Source organism: Xiphias gladius, chromosome 19 (genome assembly GCF_016859285.1).
Source record: "Xiphias gladius isolate SHS-SW01 ecotype Sanya breed wild chromosome 19, ASM1685928v1, whole genome shotgun sequence".
Lineage (NCBI taxonomy): Eukaryota > Metazoa > Chordata > Actinopteri > Istiophoriformes > Xiphiidae > Xiphias > Xiphias gladius.
The window spans coordinates 11408670-11430431 of NC_053418.1; the positions used below are offsets into that span (position 1 = coordinate 11408670).

General features: G+C 40.6%; 2 protein-coding genes across 4 annotated transcripts; one reads left to right on the forward strand and one right to left on the reverse strand.

The window, feature by feature from the left end:
• The first annotated feature begins 222 nt into the window (after positions 1 to 222).
• On the forward strand, positions 223 to 7447 carry c7a (complement component 7a). Of its 2 annotated transcripts, XM_040154118.1 has the most exons (18): positions 223 to 353; positions 563 to 621; positions 760 to 838; positions 1138 to 1279; positions 1365 to 1509; positions 1619 to 1757; positions 2743 to 2886; positions 3016 to 3259; positions 3999 to 4118; positions 4221 to 4387; positions 4542 to 4770; positions 5138 to 5309; positions 5447 to 5534; positions 5956 to 6088; positions 6169 to 6357; positions 6537 to 6636; positions 6753 to 6940; positions 7028 to 7447. In XM_040154118.1, the coding sequence occupies exons 1-18, from the start codon at positions 348 to 350 to the stop codon at positions 7210 to 7212; spliced, it is 2529 nt and encodes an 842-aa protein (XP_040010052.1). In that variant the 5' UTR covers positions 223 to 347; the 3' UTR covers positions 7213 to 7447. The 2 variants fall into 2 exon arrangements, with proteins under 2 accessions (XP_040010052.1, XP_040010053.1); XM_040154119.1 differs by lacking the exons at positions 6753 to 6940; positions 7028 to 7447 and having other exon boundaries at positions 6169 to 6421.
• A 2526-nt stretch (positions 7448 to 9973) lies between these two features.
• rgs7bpa (regulator of G protein signaling 7 binding protein a) lies at positions 9974 to 16951 on the reverse strand. 2 transcript variants are annotated; one of them, XM_040155713.1, is made up of 6 exons: positions 16791 to 16951; positions 15486 to 15652; positions 12530 to 12660; positions 11978 to 12122; positions 11204 to 11274; positions 9974 to 10975 (listed from the first exon to the last, which is right to left on the reverse strand). In XM_040155713.1, the coding sequence occupies exons 1-6, from the start codon at positions 16938 to 16940 to the stop codon at positions 10884 to 10886; spliced, it is 756 nt and encodes a 251-aa protein (XP_040011647.1). In that variant the 5' UTR covers positions 16941 to 16951; the 3' UTR covers positions 9974 to 10883. The 2 variants fall into 2 exon arrangements, with proteins under 2 accessions (XP_040011647.1, XP_040011648.1); XM_040155714.1 differs by lacking the exons at positions 15486 to 15652; positions 16791 to 16951 and adding an exon at positions 14912 to 15007.
• Between the last annotated feature and the right edge of the window lie 4811 nt (positions 16952 to 21762).

Below are 21762 nucleotides of genomic sequence, written 5' to 3' on the forward strand. Positions count from 1 at the left end.
TTATGAAGGCTTGCTTACTGTCTTTCTGGCACACCTAAATGGAGCACAGTGCTAATTAACGTTATTAGTTGCGCCATTGCTTTTCCTGCTATGAAGCAAAAATGTTTATGGTAAGAAAGTTCTGTTAGTAGATGACTAAGTTATTGGGGGAGACTCACTCCAAGGAATCTAAACTTTACGTTTCAGAATGATCCTCAGGAGGAGCTCTTGGGAGGAGCTGCCACAAAAGTATTTTCTGTGGAATTTCCTTCCAATGTTTTACTCCTTAACGAAACCTAACATAAGTAACCGTGAAACTGCATCAAAGCCTGTGCAAGAGTCTGCTTCTTTGCTGTTCTTCACCCACAATGAAGGCAAGTAGATTTTACACTCAATCATAGGGAAATTACAAACACCTTTTTCAGACTTTTGCAAAACATTCAATGTGCAGTATTGTGTAACTGAGATCTGATTTCATTATGACAGTATTTTTCCATTTACTGTGTAAGTCATTTATAGCTATAGCTATATCATGTTTACTGCCAATATTCTCTTCTTTTCCCTTTTTCTCTCCCTTCTTCAGAACATTACACTCTTTTTAGAAATTTTTCCATGGTTTCTATTCCTGTTCACCCCTAAAGGGTAAATTGGTTTTTCTTTTACTGTTTTACATTAAAAGCATAACATCATAAATAACACCAATATGCAATGATTATTAGGTTACGTAGAATTTTTTTTTTTTCAATTATTGAATAATTCAACTTAAATGTTATTTCCAAGGTTTTGTACCCAAAGAGTTCATTGTCAGTGGGGGCCTTATGGTGATTGGTCAGAGTGTGACGGCTGCACCAAATTACAGGTTAGGAGGATTAACTGGTCAATAAACAATTTAGCTAACTTGTTCCTCACCCATATAATCTTGTTTGAAATGAAACCAACTGTAGTTCTGACTAGTGCACTTCTCTGTATAGACAATTATCAGCTCAACTTCAAATAAATAAAATGTAACACTTTATATAATGATGATTAAATGCACAATCTACCAGCAAAACTCCTCAAGACTCATTTTAAAAAAAAATAGATTAAGATATTTCAGATTGTATTTTCTTATTAGTATTGTTTTTTCATATTTCTTTGTAACATTTTGGTATGTTACAGACAAGAAGCCGAGCCATGGCTGTCTATGCACAGTTTGGAGGGAACCCCTGTGATGGAGAGCGAACTGAGACCAGGTCCTGTGAAACCACACAAGGCTGCCCTCTAGAGGATGGATGTGGAGCCAGGTTTCGCTGTCGATCGGGTTAGAAATAAAACTCTGTTCACTCCAATAATCATGTAGAATTATAGTAACTGAGCTGTCTGTCTGACTGTTTCTTGACCCTCAGGGAAGTGTATTAGCCAGTCCCTGGTGTGTAACGGAGATCAGGATTGCGAGGAAGATGGACATGACGAACATGCCTGTGACGTTTCAAAATACATTGTATGTCAAAACTCAGTTCTCCCACCTAACATTGAACTCCTAGGACTTGGGTGAGGGACAAATCTTGATTTAATTCTATTTGCATTTGTGTACCTGTACAAGCAAACACCAGCAGGTACCATATGCTTACCACTGGAATGATTTTTATTGCTTCTGTAGGTATGATGTGGTGACAGGGAAGCGGAGGGCCAGTGTCATCAACACAAAGAGCTTTGGGGGTCAGTGTCGCATCATCCACAGCGGTGTCCACAATGCTCCGTTTCGACTGCCCCTTAGTACTATCCAGTACAGCTTTATGGTTGGTCACTTTGGAAACACCTACAATTGCAATTAATATTGATACTCACTTATTCAAGGATCCCATTAACACTCATTCAGAGTTGTGTTTCTGGCAACCTTACAAATGTAACTCCAAAATTCACTGTCCTTCTAGCTCTGTTTTGGTCTCCACCAACTCCTGAGGGACATATCTGCCTCTTTAGCTGCTAGATGTTACACTGCACCAGCTAGTCACAAGTTATGTGGGCCTTTTGGTGCTGGGCAGATAGGGTACAGTTGGCTTTATCAGAGCTTCTTTGTTGAAAGAACTGCCTGCTGCAGTCGAAAACGAGGTAGATGAGAACGGTGAGACTGAAAAAAACAGTAACAATTAGCTGAAAGATACTAAATTACTCCTTCGAGCTGAGAAGAACTGCAGAGTTAGGTAATACTTTTCTGTGGGTTTGTCAATATGAGTGACCCCTGTCACATTACACATAGTAATTTGATCCATTGTTAAAATTCCAGTCTGTGCAGCTTTAATAAAACCTTGTCAGCATGGTTTAAAGAGACCAATGTTGGCTATTGGTACAAGATGGGACATGAACCGTAGTCTCCTGGTTTGTTTTATTCAGCCAACCCCTATGCAACAGTATAGCAACGTTACGTCCTCCTTTGCTACTTTCAGAGAAAAGAAATCAGTCTTGCAGCCACATGAAGTCACTTGGGAGAAAAGACTGAGTAAAGGCTGTCGTAAGTGTTTGACCGGACAACTAATGCCGTCATTTTTCTAGTTCACGTGCTGGAATACTTGAAATACACTCAATACAGGGACCTAGTCATTAAAACATTTCTCTGTAGCACCACTGGTGGTCAAAAGTGGTATTTGTTTTTAAAATTCATTTAAATCAGTTGATTTACATGTAAAGCTCTGTTTTGTTCACTCAGTTGGGTATTCAGCATTTCTTATTTATATGAAATTAATTATTTGATCATATTACATACCTGACACCTTTTTTTCTCAGGTTAAAGCTCAGAATGACTTCAGTGATGAGATGTTCACCAGTAAATGGCACTATGCAAAGGACATTGTCAACAGACAGAAACTGTCTGGTACAACGACAGGATATCACAACTATGACTTCCATGAGACAGATGACAAGACTCAGGTTTGTAGGAACCTGAAATTTTGTTAATGTATCTTTAACATCAAGCCCCAGTGACAAAGCATTTTCTTTTGAAAAGGAAAATGAAAGAAGAAAAATGCACTTACTTAATGATTTTTTTACTCCATACAGACCCACAAGCTTTTGGTTTTAGAGAATGACATAGAGGTAGCTCAGTTCCAGAATAACTCTCCTCAGTACCTCCCAATATCTGAGGAGTTCTGGAAGGCACTGGCCAAACTCCCATCTGTCTACGACTACTCTGCCTACAGGAAGGTTTTGGAGAGTTATGGAACACACTACCTGTCTGAGGGAAGCCTCGGAGGCGTCTTCAGAACCGTTGCCAGGATTGATGAAGAAACTGAAAAACAGATGGGTGAGGATTCATAAGTCATCAGTGGCTTAATGACAGATTTAAATCAGCCACTTAATCAGATGACCAGATTCAGCTTGTGATGTTTCTGAGTCAGGACATCCATGAGATATACTTTATAGTAACATTCATGATGGAACATTTGGGGAACTAGTACTACGCTGCATAAAATATTAGACTGTGTTTCTCACCACTGACGAAAAACGAGCTAACTAAAAGGAGGAGTACTTGCAATTGATATGTATTTTGGGAGAAAAAAAGAGGCATTTTTAAAAATATATATGCCATAATTAATCAGAATTCATTTCTGCCTTTGAAATATATTTCAGAAAAATAATTACTCTACTCTTTTGCATTTCTTAAATATATCTGAATATTTCCAATGAACTTGACATTCATTTGAAATTGAATATCAATATATTTCCTGACATATCTAGGAATGAAAATGCATCAGATTACATTTTTAAATGCAATATGAAGCCATTTTTTTTCATAGTCTCAATGGATTGTCAAATAAACAATGGAATATTTTAAAATATCCCATATGTTAATGAGACTGTAGATACTGTTGCTGGATGCGACTATATTGTATTAAAATAATCAGTAGTAGTAGTTTTATGATGGCAACCCAAACATCAGGTTTATCAAAATTACTACTCCATCCATAAAGCACTGCTTCAATCCTGCCGTTCATTTCTGGCACTAACAATAATTTTACCTTTGGCTTTCTTCTGTTTTCAAGTTTCTGAAAGCCAGCAGACTGAAGAATGTGTAAGGACTGTAATATGGATTCTTATATTCCCCATCTTCCCCAAAAAGGATTGCAGGAATGATCAAAATAGACACATAGACATACCCAGAGGTATAATTTGATGTTAATTCTACAAACATACTGAAGCTTATAAAACCACTTGAAATTCTGAATCTTTGTTCTCGATCATCTCACCGAACCTTTTTAAAATAGATGATACCAGGACAAATATTATACAAGACGTGAAGGTGGAGGGAGGAGACAGCAAACATATTGCCGCACTGAAATCCATGCAGCTCAATTATCCAGACAAGAACTGGGAAATGTACACAAACTGGGCTGAGTCTATTAGATCATTTCCACAGGTCACAAAGCAAAAGGTGAGGGAAAGTAAAATAAGTTCTTTGAACTTTAAAAGCTTGAATGTAATGTTGAATTTACATCATATGCATTTTAGTGTGTCATCTTATCTAAATATACAACCTTCCATCTCTCTTCTGTTTGACTCTCTTACCCCAACTCTTGTTTCGGCAGCTGCGGCCGCTCTCGGAGCTGGTGAAGGAGGTTCCGTGCGCTGGGGTAAAGAGGCTCTACCTTCGCAGAGCCATAGAGCAGTATCTCGCTGAGAGTGACCCCTGCCATTGTCAGCCCTGCAGCAACAATGGCATGGCTGTCATGGGTGGAAATGAATGCAAATGCATTTGTAAGCCTGGCACATCAGGACTGGCCTGTGAGCAGGGAACTGAAGCGGAGGGTCAGCAGGGTGGGTGTTGCTTTTCGGACGGGTTCTTTACTACAGCCTCGGTGAAGGTGGTTTGATATGTTTAAAGGCATAATTTGATATTTTGGAAAAAAAATGCTCATTTGCCTATCTGCTGGTGCTGACGTGTATGTTTATCTTTTTTTGGAGCATGAATAAGTATATGATAAACTGTCTTGATGAAGTCCCCTTAAGTCACTTGTCTGGGTGGCTTGTGTATGCTGTAATAGTGGCATACAATGTTTTGCTTTTAAAAGGGTAAATACAGTACGTGTATAGGAAGTAAGTGAGTCAGTGTTTGTTGAATAATATCACATGGACTGTGATATGGTCCTTATTTTCTTACCCTCATTTAATTCCTTAATCTCAGGGGTGATCCATGGTAGTTGGTCCTGCTGGTCTGCCTGGTCATTATGCTCTGGGGTTCGAAGGTCACGAAGTCGTTCCTGCTCGAATCCCGCTCCTCAGAATGGAGGACAAGCCTGTATCGGAGAACCCACTGAGATGTCTGACTGTGAAGACCAAGAGCTGCAATACCTAAAGTCAGCTGAAGTTTTGTAACAATAGTGTAAAGGGCACCACCAGTCATTGCATTGAATTTTCAACAAGAGGAGGTTTCACACTGATTTTTGTCAATATGCCATTATACAACATGTTATTTTTAACTATTTTTCTACAGAACCATGGAGCCTCAGTGCTTTGACCAAACTCTCCCAGAGAGTCAGAAATGTGGAACCCCGCCTGCTCTACGCAATGGCTACATCCTGGTAAAGATGAAGACAAACTTAAATTCACTGTACATTGTGGAACAAACCTTTTAATATTTGTATTATCACACTAATTGCAACTTTTCCAGTGTTAGGTCATTATTACTCAGAGGGCCACAGTACAGTGTTACTCATTGTGTTATTTACTTTGTCTTTAAATCAGTCAGCCTAATTTACCAAAGAATACACACCTTTTTTTTAATATGGGGAAATTATGTCATTTGATTAACTTGATAATCTAGTCTCTAAAGCACATTTTAGACCCAACATGGAAACACAGGCACCAATGTGGGAGATGTTTATTTGTATGTTTTCCATAGATGATCAATATTTACATTCAGAGATTTAAAAGGGTATTTTGCATAATAGAGGCTACGAAAGTAAATATTTGGTGCTTCCACATTAACCACATGTTCAACAGGACCCTAAGGATATCTACCTTGTGGGTAGTAGGGTTGAGTACACCTGCACTGAAGGTTACTATCTTGTTGGACACACCGTCCTCGAGTGTACCGCTGATCAAACCTGGTCTGCCAGCCCTGGACTGTGCACAGGTGAGTACCCATAACCAAAATTCAACATTCACCACAATGAATTCCAGCGTTACTTTGTTGAACCCCAAATTTTCTCTCAGTCTCAAAGTGCAGGATTGAGTCCCTCGCTGATGATGTCATAGCCTCTCCTTGGAAGCAGGCCTATGAAATAGGGGAGACAGTCACTTTGTCCTGTCCGGAGGGTAGACAGCTACTGGGAGAAGCAACAACTATATGTGACCCCAGTCTGAATTTTTCACCAGACCCAGCAGATGTTAAATGCAGCCAAGGTAAACGTTACCCCAAAGTGCACATGACAGACATGGGACTGCTGTGTAACAAGATTTGACTGCAGTATGTCGTACTCTACTTTTCATTTATTCTTAAACGTTTAGATATATACTATATTTTTATTGTTGCATGCATGGATATTAATCAGTTAGCAATGTGGATTCTATGTACTCCACAGTCAGTATATCACAACAAGACATCACTCCCTCAGTCCAGTGTAAACTGTGGGAGAAGTCTTCCAGAGGAAAATGCATTTGCAGATTGCCTTTTGAATGCAGGTATGTTTACCAATCCATTTGGTAACACGAATTTTTGCAAAATGGACTGATTTGACAGATTCTCTTGTTCTTGTTGTTATCGTATTTGATAAATATAATGATGTTTTTGTCACCAGTTCTTCTTTGGAGTTGTGTGCCACTACCCCTGTAAGTAGTAGAAAATCAGTCCTCCTGAGTGTGTGCAAAATGCACGCACTGCAGTGTATGGGGAAGAACTACACGATAGCAGAAGACAGCACCTGCAAGTGGCCGCGGCGCAACACAACAGGCTGCACCAGCTGTCACATGTGGGAGACCTGTGAAGGTAGGGACATCCGTGGTTACGCGCTCTCCATACTAATGTACACTACTGTGGTCATTCATTTCCTGTATTGTCACACCATTCTTACAGATCAAACCAATGAGTGCAGCTGCAAGGACTCTGCAGATTGCTTGGCCCCGGGACTAAATGTATGTGTCCGTGTTGGGGAGGATGAAACTGCAGCCAATCAGACCATGAGTGAGTGTGAAGCAGGACTACGGCGATGTAAAGGAGAAAAGGTGTCAGTTGTCAGTATCCTTCCCTGCACTTCCTGAGGATGCAGGGGGAGGGCTGACCTTAGCACCGCTCAGCTTCATCTTCCTCTGCAACAGTCCGCATATTTTTGACTGAATTAGTATTGTTTCAAATATCACTATTTAACGCACTGTAAAAGCACACTGTTATGCACGTGTAAAACAAAATATAACTGTATCTAAACAACAAATAAATAATAAAGCACATGCCATGCTCAGTTCCTTTTCATTAATGTACTTTTTGTCTAGTCCAGTATATAGAGAACTAGAGATTTACCCAGAAAACATTATTATGGATGTACATATGATTAGAATGGATAAACTGGTATCTACAGACACAGCATACTGTAGGTTGTGATGCTGTTGGCTTTCCAGAGAGCGTGTTGGAAAGCCCCTTCATTTCTTAAAATGTTATATAGTGTTTGAGTTGCAAGCACAATAGAATGCAAAAAAGTAGGTCTTGCTTTTGAGGAAAATAGTTTTGTAAATGTCTCTTGAGATAACCTTTGAAAAATTGTGTTCCTGACTGAGATGGTCTATTTCAAAAGATGTCCTCTGCTTACTAAACCAGTAAGTGCTCAGCCTGCCAAGCAAACCCCTGCTGACAGTCTATTCCTGCCTCTGGCTCGCTGCCTTCTCACATTGTGAATGCGTGTGTGCCTGTGTGTGTTCGAAACTGCCTGTGAAACTGTGTGAAGAGACCAGATATTTAATGTCTCCCCATCACCCCGAAATGATTTGGCAGCAGATGTGCGTCCCTCAGTTACACCGTGTTGTACACAAAGGCTGGTGGGTGAGAGGAAAGTGTTAGAAATGCTGAAAAGCTTTAAAACGCGCATTAAACTTGTACTCTTAAAGGGGTGATACACACAAACTGACATACGTAAGTTTTTGTCTGAGAGAAAGAATATTCAGGCATGTATAGGCAGGCTATGACTCCCAATGTGCTTTAAGTCTCATTAATTCCTCTGGTTGTATTCCTCTGCCTACCAGCCAAGTTGCAGTCTGCATCCATGTTTGTACGGACTCATAAAATTATGCAGTGAAGACTTGGAAGGTATTTAATAGGCTTTAAGCTCTGTTGTCCTTGTTCTGCTGTATGTCTACTGTTTTAGTGTGTAAGTTCATTGACAGAACCAAATTCCTTGTATGTTTTCACATGCTTGGCCAAAAAAACTGATTATGATAGAAAGCTGTGTCCAACTTTGTGTGACCTTTTGGATATAATATGTCATCACTTCATCATTTTATCCTATTAGATATTTGTGTTACAATTTGTCATAATTAGCATATGAATTCTTGAACTAAGGCCAAAAATGGGTTTTGTGAGTTCACAGTGACCCTCACCTCTGGCCTCTGACCACCAAATTCTAATCACTTCATCCTTAAGTCCAAGTACTCCAAGTTTGTGCCAGATGCAATGAAATTCCCTCAAGGCTTTCTCGAGATACCGCGTTCATGAGAATAGGACAGACGGATGGACGAACAACCCGAAAACATAATGCCTCCGGCCACGGCTAAAGGCATAAAAACAACATCAGTAATTTGTTTGGCTACCAAAAGACGCCAAAAACACTTAATTGCACCTTATATTATGTGATAGTCTCTGGAACTCTACTGAAGGGGTTAACATCACTCATCTATCATTTGGTGTTTTGATGATTGTGGCATAAAGTCTACCCCCACATCTCCCATGGTTGTACAGCTGGGTTGAGATCTGCTGACTGAGAAGGCCAGAGCATGCTGTATGGTTCAGATCATTTTTCATATTCATCAAACCATTCAGTGAGCTGTATGGAGGCGTTCAGGTTTTCCCCTCAATTTGTCGACATCTGTATTCCTGTAAGAGCTGTTGGACTGTCGGAAGTGGAGGGTTCATCTATAGAGCTTACCATTAACATGCTACATATAAAAGTTGGATATTTATCAATATAATATTAACACATATACCTATATTAGTATACATCTATCTATCAATCTTCAATACTGCTTATGATGTTTGGGGCTTGTTGGGGACTTTAGCCTATCCCAGGCATAAAGTTTTTAATTCACCTAATCTGCCTGTCTAAGTTATAATAAATAGAGGACATTTACAACTTGGGGGTTGATGAGGACTGTTGAAAGAAACCATGTCAGCCCCCGACCATTGCACACGGAGGAAACTTTGGAGTTTTTCCTTTACTGATAAAAATATACTTCATTCCAGCAGCAGAAGTACGTGACCAGCTTGTTCCTGTCCGAGGTCTGATGGTATGATCTGTCTCTCTCTGTCTCTGTTTCACTGTATTTTTCCAGCCCTCTGTAAATATAAACAAAATCTGCTTGTTATGGACTTAGCAAAGGATTATCTGGCTTTTCTCTCTCTCCCCCTCTGCATCTCTGTCTATCTTTGTCCCCCTCCCAGATAGAAATGTTTTCTCAGCTAGTAGGCTAGAAAGTGGGACAATCTGTTTCACACCAGAAAAAAAGTACCATAAATGTTGAATTGTTTGTTCCCAAAATGCAAATTATTACATATTATTGATCACCTAATTTGCAATCAGTCCCATCACCTGATTACCTAAAGTGCCATCAATCCATTACACTAACTCAGTTTGACTCACAGTTTGAGTTCTTGCAGATCCCAAACACCAACATGTGTCAGAAAAGTTTTTCTTTTGATGGTTTGTCTCCACCCAGTGGATACTTTAAGAGCTTACATGTAAGAAAATCAAAGAGACGCATCGATTAGTTTCAATAACAAAAGTTTTATTAACAATGTAAAATGACCTATATCAGCTTTGACTACTGTACCTTCACCGTGCCCTAAACATTGATCACTATCATTAATAAGCAAGACCCATGCTGCCTGCCCTCTGTCTGCACTGACTGCCTCAGACAGAGGGAGTCCCTTCCCGCTCATACAAGCCAACAGATTCTTTGCTAACCCACTCCAACTTTGAAAATAATTCAGGGAGCATTGCGGAAAGAGTATGTGTATATACAAGTCTAATGTCTCAATCTATAGATAGATATTGTGTGCAAAGAAGTTTTCTTTTTGAGTATTATATCGTATATTCCATTTCGAAGCTGGGAAGTTAAAGTTGGGTACAGGTTCTTGGTTTATGGAAGACTAAATTAAGTACATTAAGAAGAAAAAACAACAAGAAACAGAAAACAGAGACTGTAATACACAACAAACTTACTCGGCACAAACCTGTCATCTCAGCTCAGACGGACGAAAGTATAACTTTGTCTTTGAAAGTGCCATCCTCAAATACTCACATGGCCTCTGGTCATAAGTCATCACATTATTTCTGACAATTATTTTCCCTTTTTTTTTAACATGAATCCTCACTTCAGTCACTCAGGTTTGTGGAAGTGATTGAACACAGATAATATTTCAAATGACCTCTCATTCTCCCCTTACATTGGACAAGCAGATATCTGACTGCATTTACCAAAAAAAGGAAAAATCTGTTGCAAAATATCTTAAAATATATGTTCATGACTTTTGTTTTTCATTACATAGCAGTTACAATTCTTCTTTGTATTACAAAATAAAATTATAAAATGGGCAGCCTTTAAAAAAAAGAGAAAGAGACAATTTATTTGAAAATGGCAGTAATAGATTGGTGGGAGACACAAGTGGTGAAGGACAGTGGGTAATGGTGTCTTTGTTGCCGCCTCCTACCCATGAAGGCGGGGGCCCCTTAGCTTGTTACCAGGCAACAGAGCCCAAAGAACCGCCTCTTTCTCTGTCGGACCAGTGGGTAGGGAGTCAGGTTCAGCAAACTGCTGTCATCTGGGCACAAGAAAACACGGACACCACTGCCAAGTCAGACATTTTTGCAAGTTTTATTTTTGAAACAGAGTTTCCTCGAGCCACAATCATTCTTTATCCCAACAAATCCAACAAATCCTTTTGGACCGACAGATTTTAGAAGTGTCACTGCTCTATGGGCTTGAGGTGTATGTGGGCGTGTGTGTGTAAGAAGGTGAAGGACAAGAAAGTATGCAGCTTCTATCTTACCTTGGTTCTTCAATGGTAAAGGCATTGTCTCCCTGAGTTTACTGAGAAGGTTCTTCATCTCCCTCATATCCCTGCAATAACACAAATAAGGGCTTTTATGTTGTGTACCTGACACACACACAAACCCAGTTAATGCAATGACTGCCAAGTACAGTAATTGCATTAACTGTAGGTTGTAATTAACATTGGTTGACATAGTTATTTGTAACACAAATATCTAGCATTTTCAGAGGAATGTAATTTAATGTTTATAGGATGTCCTGTAAGAATAAATATTTAAAAGTAGAATTTTCCTCAATGCAACGACCGTAATGCAATTATGTCGTCATAAAAGCAAATCTTTAGCAAATCCAGCTGTAAATTTATCAACTAATACAACTATTCATCAATTGTTACATTATCGGTGATGTTGAAAGGGCAAATTTAAGGTGTGATGCAATTAAATAAAGTATATTAACTACATAAACGTGTATTTTAAACAAAGCGTTCGCTGTTTTATATATATATAATGTAAACAGCAGAATGAATGTTAGAATGCAAAATGTTAAAGCATCTGTGTTATTTTCAATCCTGCCGTGTCATTACAATGCGACAAAAAATTGAAGAAATTACTCACTTGCATTCTTTACTTTATGTGTCCTAACACATGCGCTTTGAGCAACAAGAATGGACATGTACAATTATTCACACCATAACGAACAAAAGCAAGCACACAACACATGCTCACACACAGAAGGACACAACACACGCCGCAACATATTTCTGTCCACCTACTTTTCTATGTTTTCTATGTCAGTTGCCACCAGCCAGCAGAGCTGAGGACAGTCAGTGGGGGAGGAAGAGGTGTCCTCCAGGATGGGGATGTCTGAGCTGTCCTCGGTCTTGCTGTCAACTCCGGGGGGCCCACAGGAATCCTTACCTAAAGCACATAGAGGGCAGCTAGTTTTGAATATGTGTCGCCCCCACAGCCATCAAAACATACACATTGAACAGGTACAAAGTACTGGTTTGTGTTTGCTCACGTACAGTATATTCGGGTTTGTTGATCAGACTGCTCATGGTATTATAGGAATGATAGTAAAGTTCATTCATTTAAAGTGTTGTGATTGTCTTTTGACAGGTTTTCTTGGTTGTTTCTTTTAAATTAATTAAAATCAAAAAAGAGAAACATAGCATGCTGTGTATAAATTAGAACACAAGCATATACTTGCACACAAACACAAACACACATACACGCACACGCACACACACACACACACACACACAAACTCTATAGTGAAGCCGGTTAAAAGCCATAATTGCAATGAGGCTTCTTTGTGTATTTACCTTTCCTGTGGAGTTGCAGGGAGCCCAGCAAGCAGACAGACTTGAGCATCTCAGTGATGTACATCTCCAGACAGCACTGCAGCTGGATGAAGAGCCTACAGATCTCAGGGTGGATCTCCCCATCCTCTGGCCTGAAATGAAACAAAGTGGGAACACAGCAAGGTTACTGGCTGGCTGGAACTTAATGAACTCTGGATACAATGACCAACTTTATGCAAAAGAAATTAGAATTACAAAATTTGGAAAAGGTTTAGCTTTTTTGTTTACCAGAAATGGGAAGATTCATAGATAGCATTTTTGTGTCTCTGCGTACAGTTTTATAGTAGTTGACTGATGAGTTTAGCCTTGTTTCGCTCAGTTACTTGTGTGTATGTGCTAGCCCTAATCCTAAAATTGGTGGCAGCTCCACTCAAAGGACTTATATTAATGTTTAGCATATACCTTGCAAACTGCATGCAAAGAAATAAAATAGGAAAGAAGCTGTCCCAATCTGGGTAACTAGAAAAAAAAATAGTAACAACAATCTAGTAAATAATAAAGTAAAAAGTAAACACAGTAAACCACAGATCGAGCCCCATGACATGATAATTACTTGATATTACTTAATCAATTACTCAATTAATATTACTTAATTAATTGATGAGTTGATTTTGTCAGTTTTTTTTGTCAGTTTTTGTTTTAGGAATATGATCACTTGTGTGTGTAAATAAGACATCCAACTTTTGTAAAACATTCTCAGTTTGCAGCATGAACATCTTCCGCGTCACATCATAAACAGCCAACCACAAATGTCACTAACATGCTTTTATTTTTGAAATATCTTAACAAATGTGAAGAATAGCCCTGGTAATACGGTTTTGCCTGCTTGTGTTTACATTAATATCATCACTAACCTGAACAATGACTACAAATCCTTTCTAGTATCAGCTAATGTCAGAAAGAATTGTAAACTCAAATATAAATAAAAAGTTTACCAAACTCAACCAAGTGAAAACTTTCAGATGAGAGATAAGCTATGGAGTTTGCATCAATGATGATTAAATAAGAGGGATTTGCTTCTTTAAACTTGTTTCAAATCAAAAGCAGCCAAGGTCAAAATTGCTCCTCACTGCATTTCTCTGGATTATGTTATTGTGCGAGCAGTGTGTCCATATTTTTGAGTTTGTTTAACTGTCTGAGAATATATAAATGCACGGAAGACGTTCAAACACTGAAACTCCGTCTGAGTATTTTTTTATTTACCCAGAGCTGATCACTTGCTCTTATGACACACACCACGGCAGCTTCACACACATATAAATCTGGTGTTCAAGGGGAAACTACAGCAGGTGATATTCAGTGGGTGTGATGTCACATGGGAAAGCGACAGCAACGAAAGGTGTGAAAGCTGCAGCTGGGACAAGTATTTCTCACACAAATCAGGCTGTTTGCGTTCCCCTCTTCCAACGGTAAGCTTCTCCTTCCCATCCTTGCCGTCACAGTGCTGCCTTCTACAGTACTGTTGCTAAAGCACAGCTGTCGTCAATACTGTCCTGCTTATCAGCTTTCCTCTAGCACATTGGAGAGGCCTCGCATCACTCAAACCATTCAGACACACTGGCTTTATTTGATTAAAAGGGAGTCATCTGTGCTGTCTGATTCAAGGTCTGCGTCTAGTAGTGGAGACTGACATTGAAATGGCCTGTAGAGCTTTTAGAGAAGGAGGTTTAGAGTGGTGCTGAGTATGACAACGATGTCGATGCCGATATCAGTGGGAACTTAGAATTCTCTCTAAACCTGCCGCACGGTCTCTATTGCTATAGCAGCAGCAACAGACGCAGAAGCACCAGCAGGAAAATTCAGGCACAGGACCATAATGGATGGTAGTTGTTGTCTTGAAGGGACAGGTATACCTGTATCTAGCTGCATATCTATGAGCCATATATTGGAAAAAAGTACATTGCAGTGAGCTTAAAGGTTCTGCACCGCAAACTGCATTGTTTCCCCAAAGACTTAAAATAAGATGTTACTAAAGCCTTGTTATAAAAAGCAACTGAGATGCTCCTGTTCAGTGGATGTTGCATGAATCATGCCTATGCACGACAGGAAACATGCAGTAGACACATTTACTGGCTAACCATGCCAGGGTGTCACGCACATGCAGTTCAAAGCCTCCGTTCAGTAAATGGAAAGGTTTTGTCACGCGTGTAACAGAGAGTGAAGGATATGCATTCTTGAATCACTGTAGGGCATAGCAGGTGGGTTAATGATTGAGCCAGGGAAATATAGGTTACAGAGCAGTGTAGAGTACAGCCTGGTACATTTTAAACTCATCTCTAGGAAAGAATATTAGTAGGAGAGCATTCAATGATTTCACCCAGAAAGTCCCCAGAAAATAGTTACCATAAGCCATTTATAAGGAGGAATATGGGCTGTAGCTGGAGTAAACCTGAGGCTGTTGTTGTTCCAACAGTGCCTGGGCTTTGGCGAGCAGCAAGCTTCCGCTTGTCCAAATCTCTCTCACCGCCGACTTTCTTTATTTCTGACTGTTATTTAAGTGGGCTTCTAAGTAAGCATCTTAGCCTCCCTCTCCCTCTCCAAATCCCAAGCCTCCCTTCGCCCTTCCTCCACTGGCACCAATGTCGAGGCGCTGTTGTGCTCAGTGGAGAGTGCAGGCGAAGTCAACAGACGTGCCGGGCTTCTGTCACTGCGGTTTTTCTGCAACCGACAAATGTTGTCCGTAAACAACATTCTCTGACGCTGAGCGAGCGTTGAAAAAAAAAAAAAAAAACTTCACGTCTGATCACTTTGCAGCGACTGTTTCGTAATGGATTATTTTGTTACTGGTGAAAGAAAAAGCCCAAAGATTCAGATTCTTATCGACGCTCTGCACGCTAGAAAGAAAAAAAGAAAAAAAAAAACCAGCATCCATTGTTGCCGCAATGTTGAAGTATGCAAGTATCCAAATCCAACTCACCCGGATATCAAGGAGAGACTGTGGTGTGCCGCTCTCGCCATGTCGCAGCCTTTAGTTCGCGTCCTCAGCATTTCGGCCCGTAAGGAAGGACAGTCGACAGTGATTTCCCCGATGGAGATGACCAGTTCGCGGTACTGAGCCACGAGTGTATTGAATTCTTGCACGATCTGTTTTACAATGGGGATCACACACACACACACACACACACACACACACACACACACACACACACACACACAAAAAACAAGTTACTCCCCATATGAACCGTGTCAGGGTGAGCACCGTGCAAATATAACGAAAAAGTTTGGCTTGAATATGGTTTTCCTTTTTCCGGCCACTGCATTAGAATAGCCTTTATCCTGAGCCTGCATATTGACTTGTCAACGTGAAAAATGTGTCAGCCCAAGAAGGAAATGCTGAGCAGCAGCACTATATCCAGCCTTACTATTCCACCCCCCCCTTTTCTTTTTCTTTTTCTTCCACACTGGGGACAAATAACTTGCGAGTGCAAGTGCACGGTGGCGTGCTTCAACAGAAGTAGTACTTCAAAAAAAAAAATAAAAAAAATGCAACCTTGCACATACGCGGTCGCAGAAGCCCATTGGTGTCTGGGAGAAACGTGATTAAACGAAACACGCACTGCCATTAAATAGTCTGCAAAGTCAGAGTGCGTGGTGAATGAGCTGATTTTTTTTTTTTTTTTTTTTATTGGCGGGGGTTCCCATTATGATAACTTTGGCTGTTCGCATGGCCTCAGATCTTGGGACCGGTGCACGGATATTTTCGCTCATGGGCATCCTGCTGCACCCCTGCACGCCAACAGCGAGTCCCCGCCACCGCTCGCCGATGTGTGAAAGGCTGGAGCGGGGCTACCCATACGATCGCTTGTGCCGGCGTTCGTCCGAGCACAGGGCGTCTCTGCCGCGATCACGAACGCCGCCGTGGACAATCACCGTCATTCAGGCAGTTTGGAAATCAGCCCAAATCACCCGCAGCTCGCCACACTCCGAATGCAAATCACCGAGTCAGCCTGCACGCCGAGATGATCTGTTTGGCTTCGCTGCCGACAAAGGCAATGCAAATGCATATAGCTATTTTTAGGCTCCCAGACCGGGTTGCAGTCTTTTTTTCTTTCTTTTCTTTTCTTTTTGTTGTTGTTGTTGTTGCAGCTATTAACAGCTGTCGCCCGTGCATCCCGCATCCGCGGGATAGCTGAACGTCCTAGAAGCAGAAAGGTGGTGATAACAACACGCAGCACCCCTTCTCGGAGGCACCGTGCAGGCAGTTGACGTGTCGCAAACCTACCATTCTGCAGTCGGCCACGGCGCGCTGGGCTCTGCGGGTACTTTCGGTGCTCTCCCTCCTCTGTGGGTCTCGGTGAGGAGGCTTGCCGATCTGGAAGAGGTTCCCGGCGGATCTGGGGCGGTTTTTGCGCCCATTCGATGCAGAACTCATGCATACACATCCACTAATGAAACGGCCCTGATACAGAACAATTTTGCCCCCCCCCCCACCCACCCCCAAACTCCACCACTTTCTCCCTTTCTGCCTCGGCACCCTGCACCTTACTGTTCACGTTGTTCTCCCCTCGGTTTACGCTCCGTTCACCTTCGCCAACTACTGGCTGCGTTGAGCCGCGGCTCTTGCTGTTGCTCTGTCTTGTCTCGCACGTTCCTCCTCTCTAGTGCGGGAGAGGGAGCGCGTATCTTCCCAGACGAGCCTCAGAGCGCGGGAGGAGCACCGGATGAGCGCCTGCGACTTCTCTCCGCATCGCCTTGACTGCGACGGGGGCGCGAGTCACCTTCACTCCAGCAGCACACGGTGCACAGCGAGGACCTCACGCCCAACCCGGACTCCGGCTAGCCGAGGTGTACTCTCTGACGCACCGAATGGTCGGGAGGCGACGACCGCGTTCACAGATGTTCCCCAAATGCAACCATTTCTTGTGACTGCGCGTTTCCATTAAGCACAAATAAGACGGGCGATAGCGATCTTTTTCTCTCGGCCGCGCAAGCTCCTCGCAGAGACGAAACAGCGCTGCCGATTGTCCCCGCTGGCAGTTTTCACGGCGTGCAGCCCGACACTTTAAGCCTCTGTGCCGAAGAGGAGCTGAACGTTCAGAAAAAGAAAAAAAAAACAAAAAAAACAAAAAAACTTATATCCTGGTATCGCGGTCTCAGTTGGGCTCCCGGGTCTCAGTCTCCTCCAGCCTCTCCAGCTGTGCGGGCGGGCCTATCGCTAACCTTGGAGAGGCAGCAGCAGATGAGCAGTTGCCACAGGCCTGACGTGGCTCTCTGGGCTGGAGACACTGCGCACCCAAAGGACGGAATACTAAAAGGGCCCATCAAGTCAGACCCCCGCCCTGAGCTGTGTGTGAGCTCCTCAACGTCTGGAACTCGGGCTACTGACCACTTTGTCTCCACCCAGTAAAGAAGTACAATAACATTAATTCAGTATTACAGTACGGACTTAATGTGGGTCAATTCAAATCTCAATATTGAACACCACCTTTTAAATCGACCCAGTTGTACGCATCTACTATGGCATATTTATTATCTTTATATACAGGCCCATTTTATTTAGACTTAAAGTGTGTTTTACAGTATTTTTTTTTTTTAATCTCCATCCCTACCTATACAGCAATATCACTATGACATTTTTATAGTGTGGTGTAGTGTTACTTTATTAGAGTTCACAGTGACCTAAAAATACTTAAGGTTGTTTATGGTAGGAGTGTTTTATGGCACACAAATGAATCCATTGGCAGGTTTCGGTGGTGACTATTTGCCCTTCCTTGCTTTTCACAACCACAGGGTGGAAAGTATGTGGCAGATATTCTGAATAAATTAGAAGTCCATTTCAGTGTGTGGTGAGTGCTCTCTCTAAACCTACATTACTATTTCATTGTGAAGGCAAAGGAAGACTTCAAAAATCTATCCATGTAGGTCTTGTAGACATACACCCACAGACACACGCACACAGCGGCGTTCACACATATTAACACACAGAGACACATACAGTACAGAGCGGCACAGGAAAGTGGGGAACTTGCAATGTAATTTTATGTCTGTTTAAATGTGACAGATTCTGCTGTGATCACGCGTTTGATTTTGGTTTCTGCGACCAATCCCCTGGTTTCTTAGTAAGCCAGTTGATTCTTCTTAAATGGCTTTTACTCCCAAATGTTCGTACCATTTTAACAATTAAAAACAATAATACATGGCCAAGAGTTAATCAGTTTTAAATGCTACTGCCTTACTGAGTTGCCAACCAGAAGTCCTTCTTCAAGTCCTGCCAAAACACCTCCGCTGGGGCCTTGGACACCTCATCATGGAAACGCCACGTGAGTCCAGTCCTTATCCAGGAGCAACCAGTGCCTGTGCTTTGCATAGAACAAGCCCGAGTATATCCATCTAGTACTGCTTTATGTCCTGCACAAGCTCTGCGCTAGCTATGGGTACTTGCCAACCACAGGGGTAACACTTTGTGTCCCAGGTACCAGTTTTCATAGGCAGGGGTTATTTCACCAAGGGACCCTCGCTGTCCGAATGGCAACACACCAGACCACTGACCTAACATGTAAGCTCACATGGTTCAACACACACACACAGCAACACACTTTGTACCATATTTAAACATAGGAAAGAACTGTAAATAGAAACCAAAAACATAAACTATAACTGATTATTATATGTTTATCCCTTTGCATATTATTTGATAATACAAAACAGGTTATAAATAATTTACAATGGGTTCATGATATCAATAAATAATTTATTAATATTTCACAAATGTTTGTAAATAAAATTATTAACGCTTCATTAATAATGCACATATATATATGATTTAGCAACAAATTTGTGATATATTATTTAAAAGTGCATAAAGATGATTTTTTTCTAAATAAAGTTTATTATCATTATTAGCAACAAATGGGCTGTATACGACTTGTACTCGATAGTTATTGTAAAGTTATACCAAACTGGGAGCAACAGTTTGTCATAACTTGAGAGCACTAAGAGATTCAAAGGCCACCTCACACTTTACACCGATGCAAATGGAAAATGAAAGTGAAGCCCTTTTGAAAAGCACAAATAAAACGGTATTTGGTGTCCCAACTTAAAAACTTGAAATGTCTCAGGAATAAGTCATTTATTTGGCTACAACATATGATTTTCATTACCAAAAATGGAAATCACTTAAAATTTACAAATTCATTTTAAAGCCACATCTACATACCTGTATGTATGTGTTTCTGTGTAAACTTTATTTGCTATAAAATACAGTGACTTAGTAAAACCAAACATTTAAGGAGTGCTTTGGAACAAACAAAACACAAAATTCATTCTCACTGAAAAAAGACATTCAAGTGCCATTTAAAAAGGTTTTGGTTGCAAGGATATGGTGTATGGCAGTAAATTGGAACACAGAGATTCATAAAACCATAAACAAATGGTGTAAACTCATATCAAAGAGCAAATCATTCATTAAAATAAGTTTTCTGATGTTGCATTAATATGAAAATCCACCCAAAAAGTGCTCACTTGTTTTATTCCTTTGGTTTTTTTTAAATTTTTTAATAATGTTTTTTTAGTTTTTTTTTTTAGTTTTAATGTGGTTTAGTTATTATTATTGATTTACATTACAGTATTATCATAGGAATATTCAGTGCCTGTGGTACTACTGAAATGTTATATTCTGGGTTTTGGGCAAAAGTATAAACAAGCACTATAGAAAGCTTTAAAATCTCTACTTAATGACCCTGCTTGTGTTTCCCAGTGACAAATATAATACAAATTGGTTCTATTGTCTTTCAGAATTGATGCTGTTTTATTTTTTTTTTTTATAATTTAGCAATACTCTGTACTATTATTGTACAGTATGTTTTACCATCACTTTGCACATCTCTAAATGAGGTAATGTTTTTGGTTAGTAAGTGTACCACTGAAGAAAAACTAAGCTGGATTTTTTCCATTCAAATTGTTATTCTATAACATTTTTTAGTAATTAATATTTTGTTGACAGTAATCTGACTTGGGCCAGTTGGCTGTGCTCCTAATAGAAATGTTAAGCATTAATGGACTCTAATGGGATCATGCTGAAAGTAAAACACTACAATTTAGGAGCCGTTATATTAACTCCAATCCATACAGGGACAGGACACGTTGTGCAACCCACATTACATGCGCAACATGTGGAGACAGAGAACAGAGAACATTGTATAACGAAACATCCCCCTACACCATTTCCCCATTTCAATGATTTATTAATGAGAGAAAACAAGCTGGCAAACTGTTGTTTTCCCTCCACCACACCATCCCACCTGCTTGAGTGTCTTCAAACTTTCCTCTTTCTTTGTTGCTCCATCACTGTTTCCAGGACTGTCAAAAAGAAGGGAAGAAGAGGTAGCAAAGCAAGCAGAATATGAAGAAGCCGATAACCCAGTTGACAGAGTAGATGTAGATGATGACCATGTCCATGTCAAAGCGCCACCCTCGAGAGTCATCCTCAAAGTCCATAGCATCCAGACGGTAGCCTCCTCCATGGGGGAACTGGCGTCTAGCAATGGGACTGGACTGCCTCTGGAAGCCTGGTTTGGGTGACAAGTGAGGTATCTAGTCTGGTGGTTTTGATTAAAATGACATTCCACCCAAAGTTAATGACAAATTGTCTGTACAATATTCCCACAGTAGTTTTCCAAAGTTGACAAGTTTTCACAGTGAAAAAAGTATCAGAGTGGCAGGGTATTATTAAGGACGCCAGGGTTTACATTCTATGATTAAACACATATTACACCTTTGTTCTTTCAAGCTGTTTTAAGGCGGTTTCTGACGTAAGTATCCTAAAATTTGACCGTCTTGTGCAGTGAACAAAATTAATCAAAGAATTTCGTATTCTCCACTGGAATTGCGTACTTGTCACTGTAGAAAAGGCTGTGAAACAACATACAGACTGTAATGTAGGAAGAAAACATTTATGGAAATTATTTTTGAAAAGTTTTATGAATAAATAAAATGCGAAATCTTGTGATTTATTTTAGTTTGGTTGCTGGCTAGCCAAACATTTCTAAGGTGGGAGCGATTCTAGTGAGGGAATCGGGACTCATAACCTCAGCGTTTTAGCAAAAATGTCAAAGCAAATGTTTCAATTCCAATCCTGCGGCATTATCAACTTTTCCACTGTCCAGCTGTATGCTCAGTTTGTTTAAGATAACCATTATTTTGCCAAAGTATATACAGTTACTCCATGTTGTGGTGCTGCCTCCCCCAAAGCTGTG

Bases quoted from the DNA above. Each gene is read 5' to 3' on its own strand.
- rgs7bpa (XM_040155713.1), bottom strand. From the start codon at position 16,940: ATGAGTTCTGCATCGAATGGGCGCAAAAACCGCCCCAGATCCGCCGGG. The intron at 15,653-16,790 runs GTAGGTTTGCGA...ATTGTAAAACAG, and splicing joins CCGTGGCCGACTGCAGAATG to ATCGTGCAAGAATTCAATAC. The intron at 12,123-12,529 runs GTAAATACACAA...TATGTGCTTTAG, and splicing joins CCTGCAACTCCACAGGAAAG to GTAAGGATTCCTGTGGGCCC.
- c7a (XM_040154118.1), top strand. The intron at 839-1,137 runs GTTAGGAGGATT...GGTATGTTACAG, and splicing joins ACGGCTGCACCAAATTACAG to ACAAGAAGCCGAGCCATGGC. The intron at 1,280-1,364 runs GTTAGAAATAAA...CTTGACCCTCAG, and splicing joins CAGGTTTCGCTGTCGATCGG to GGAAGTGTATTAGCCAGTCC.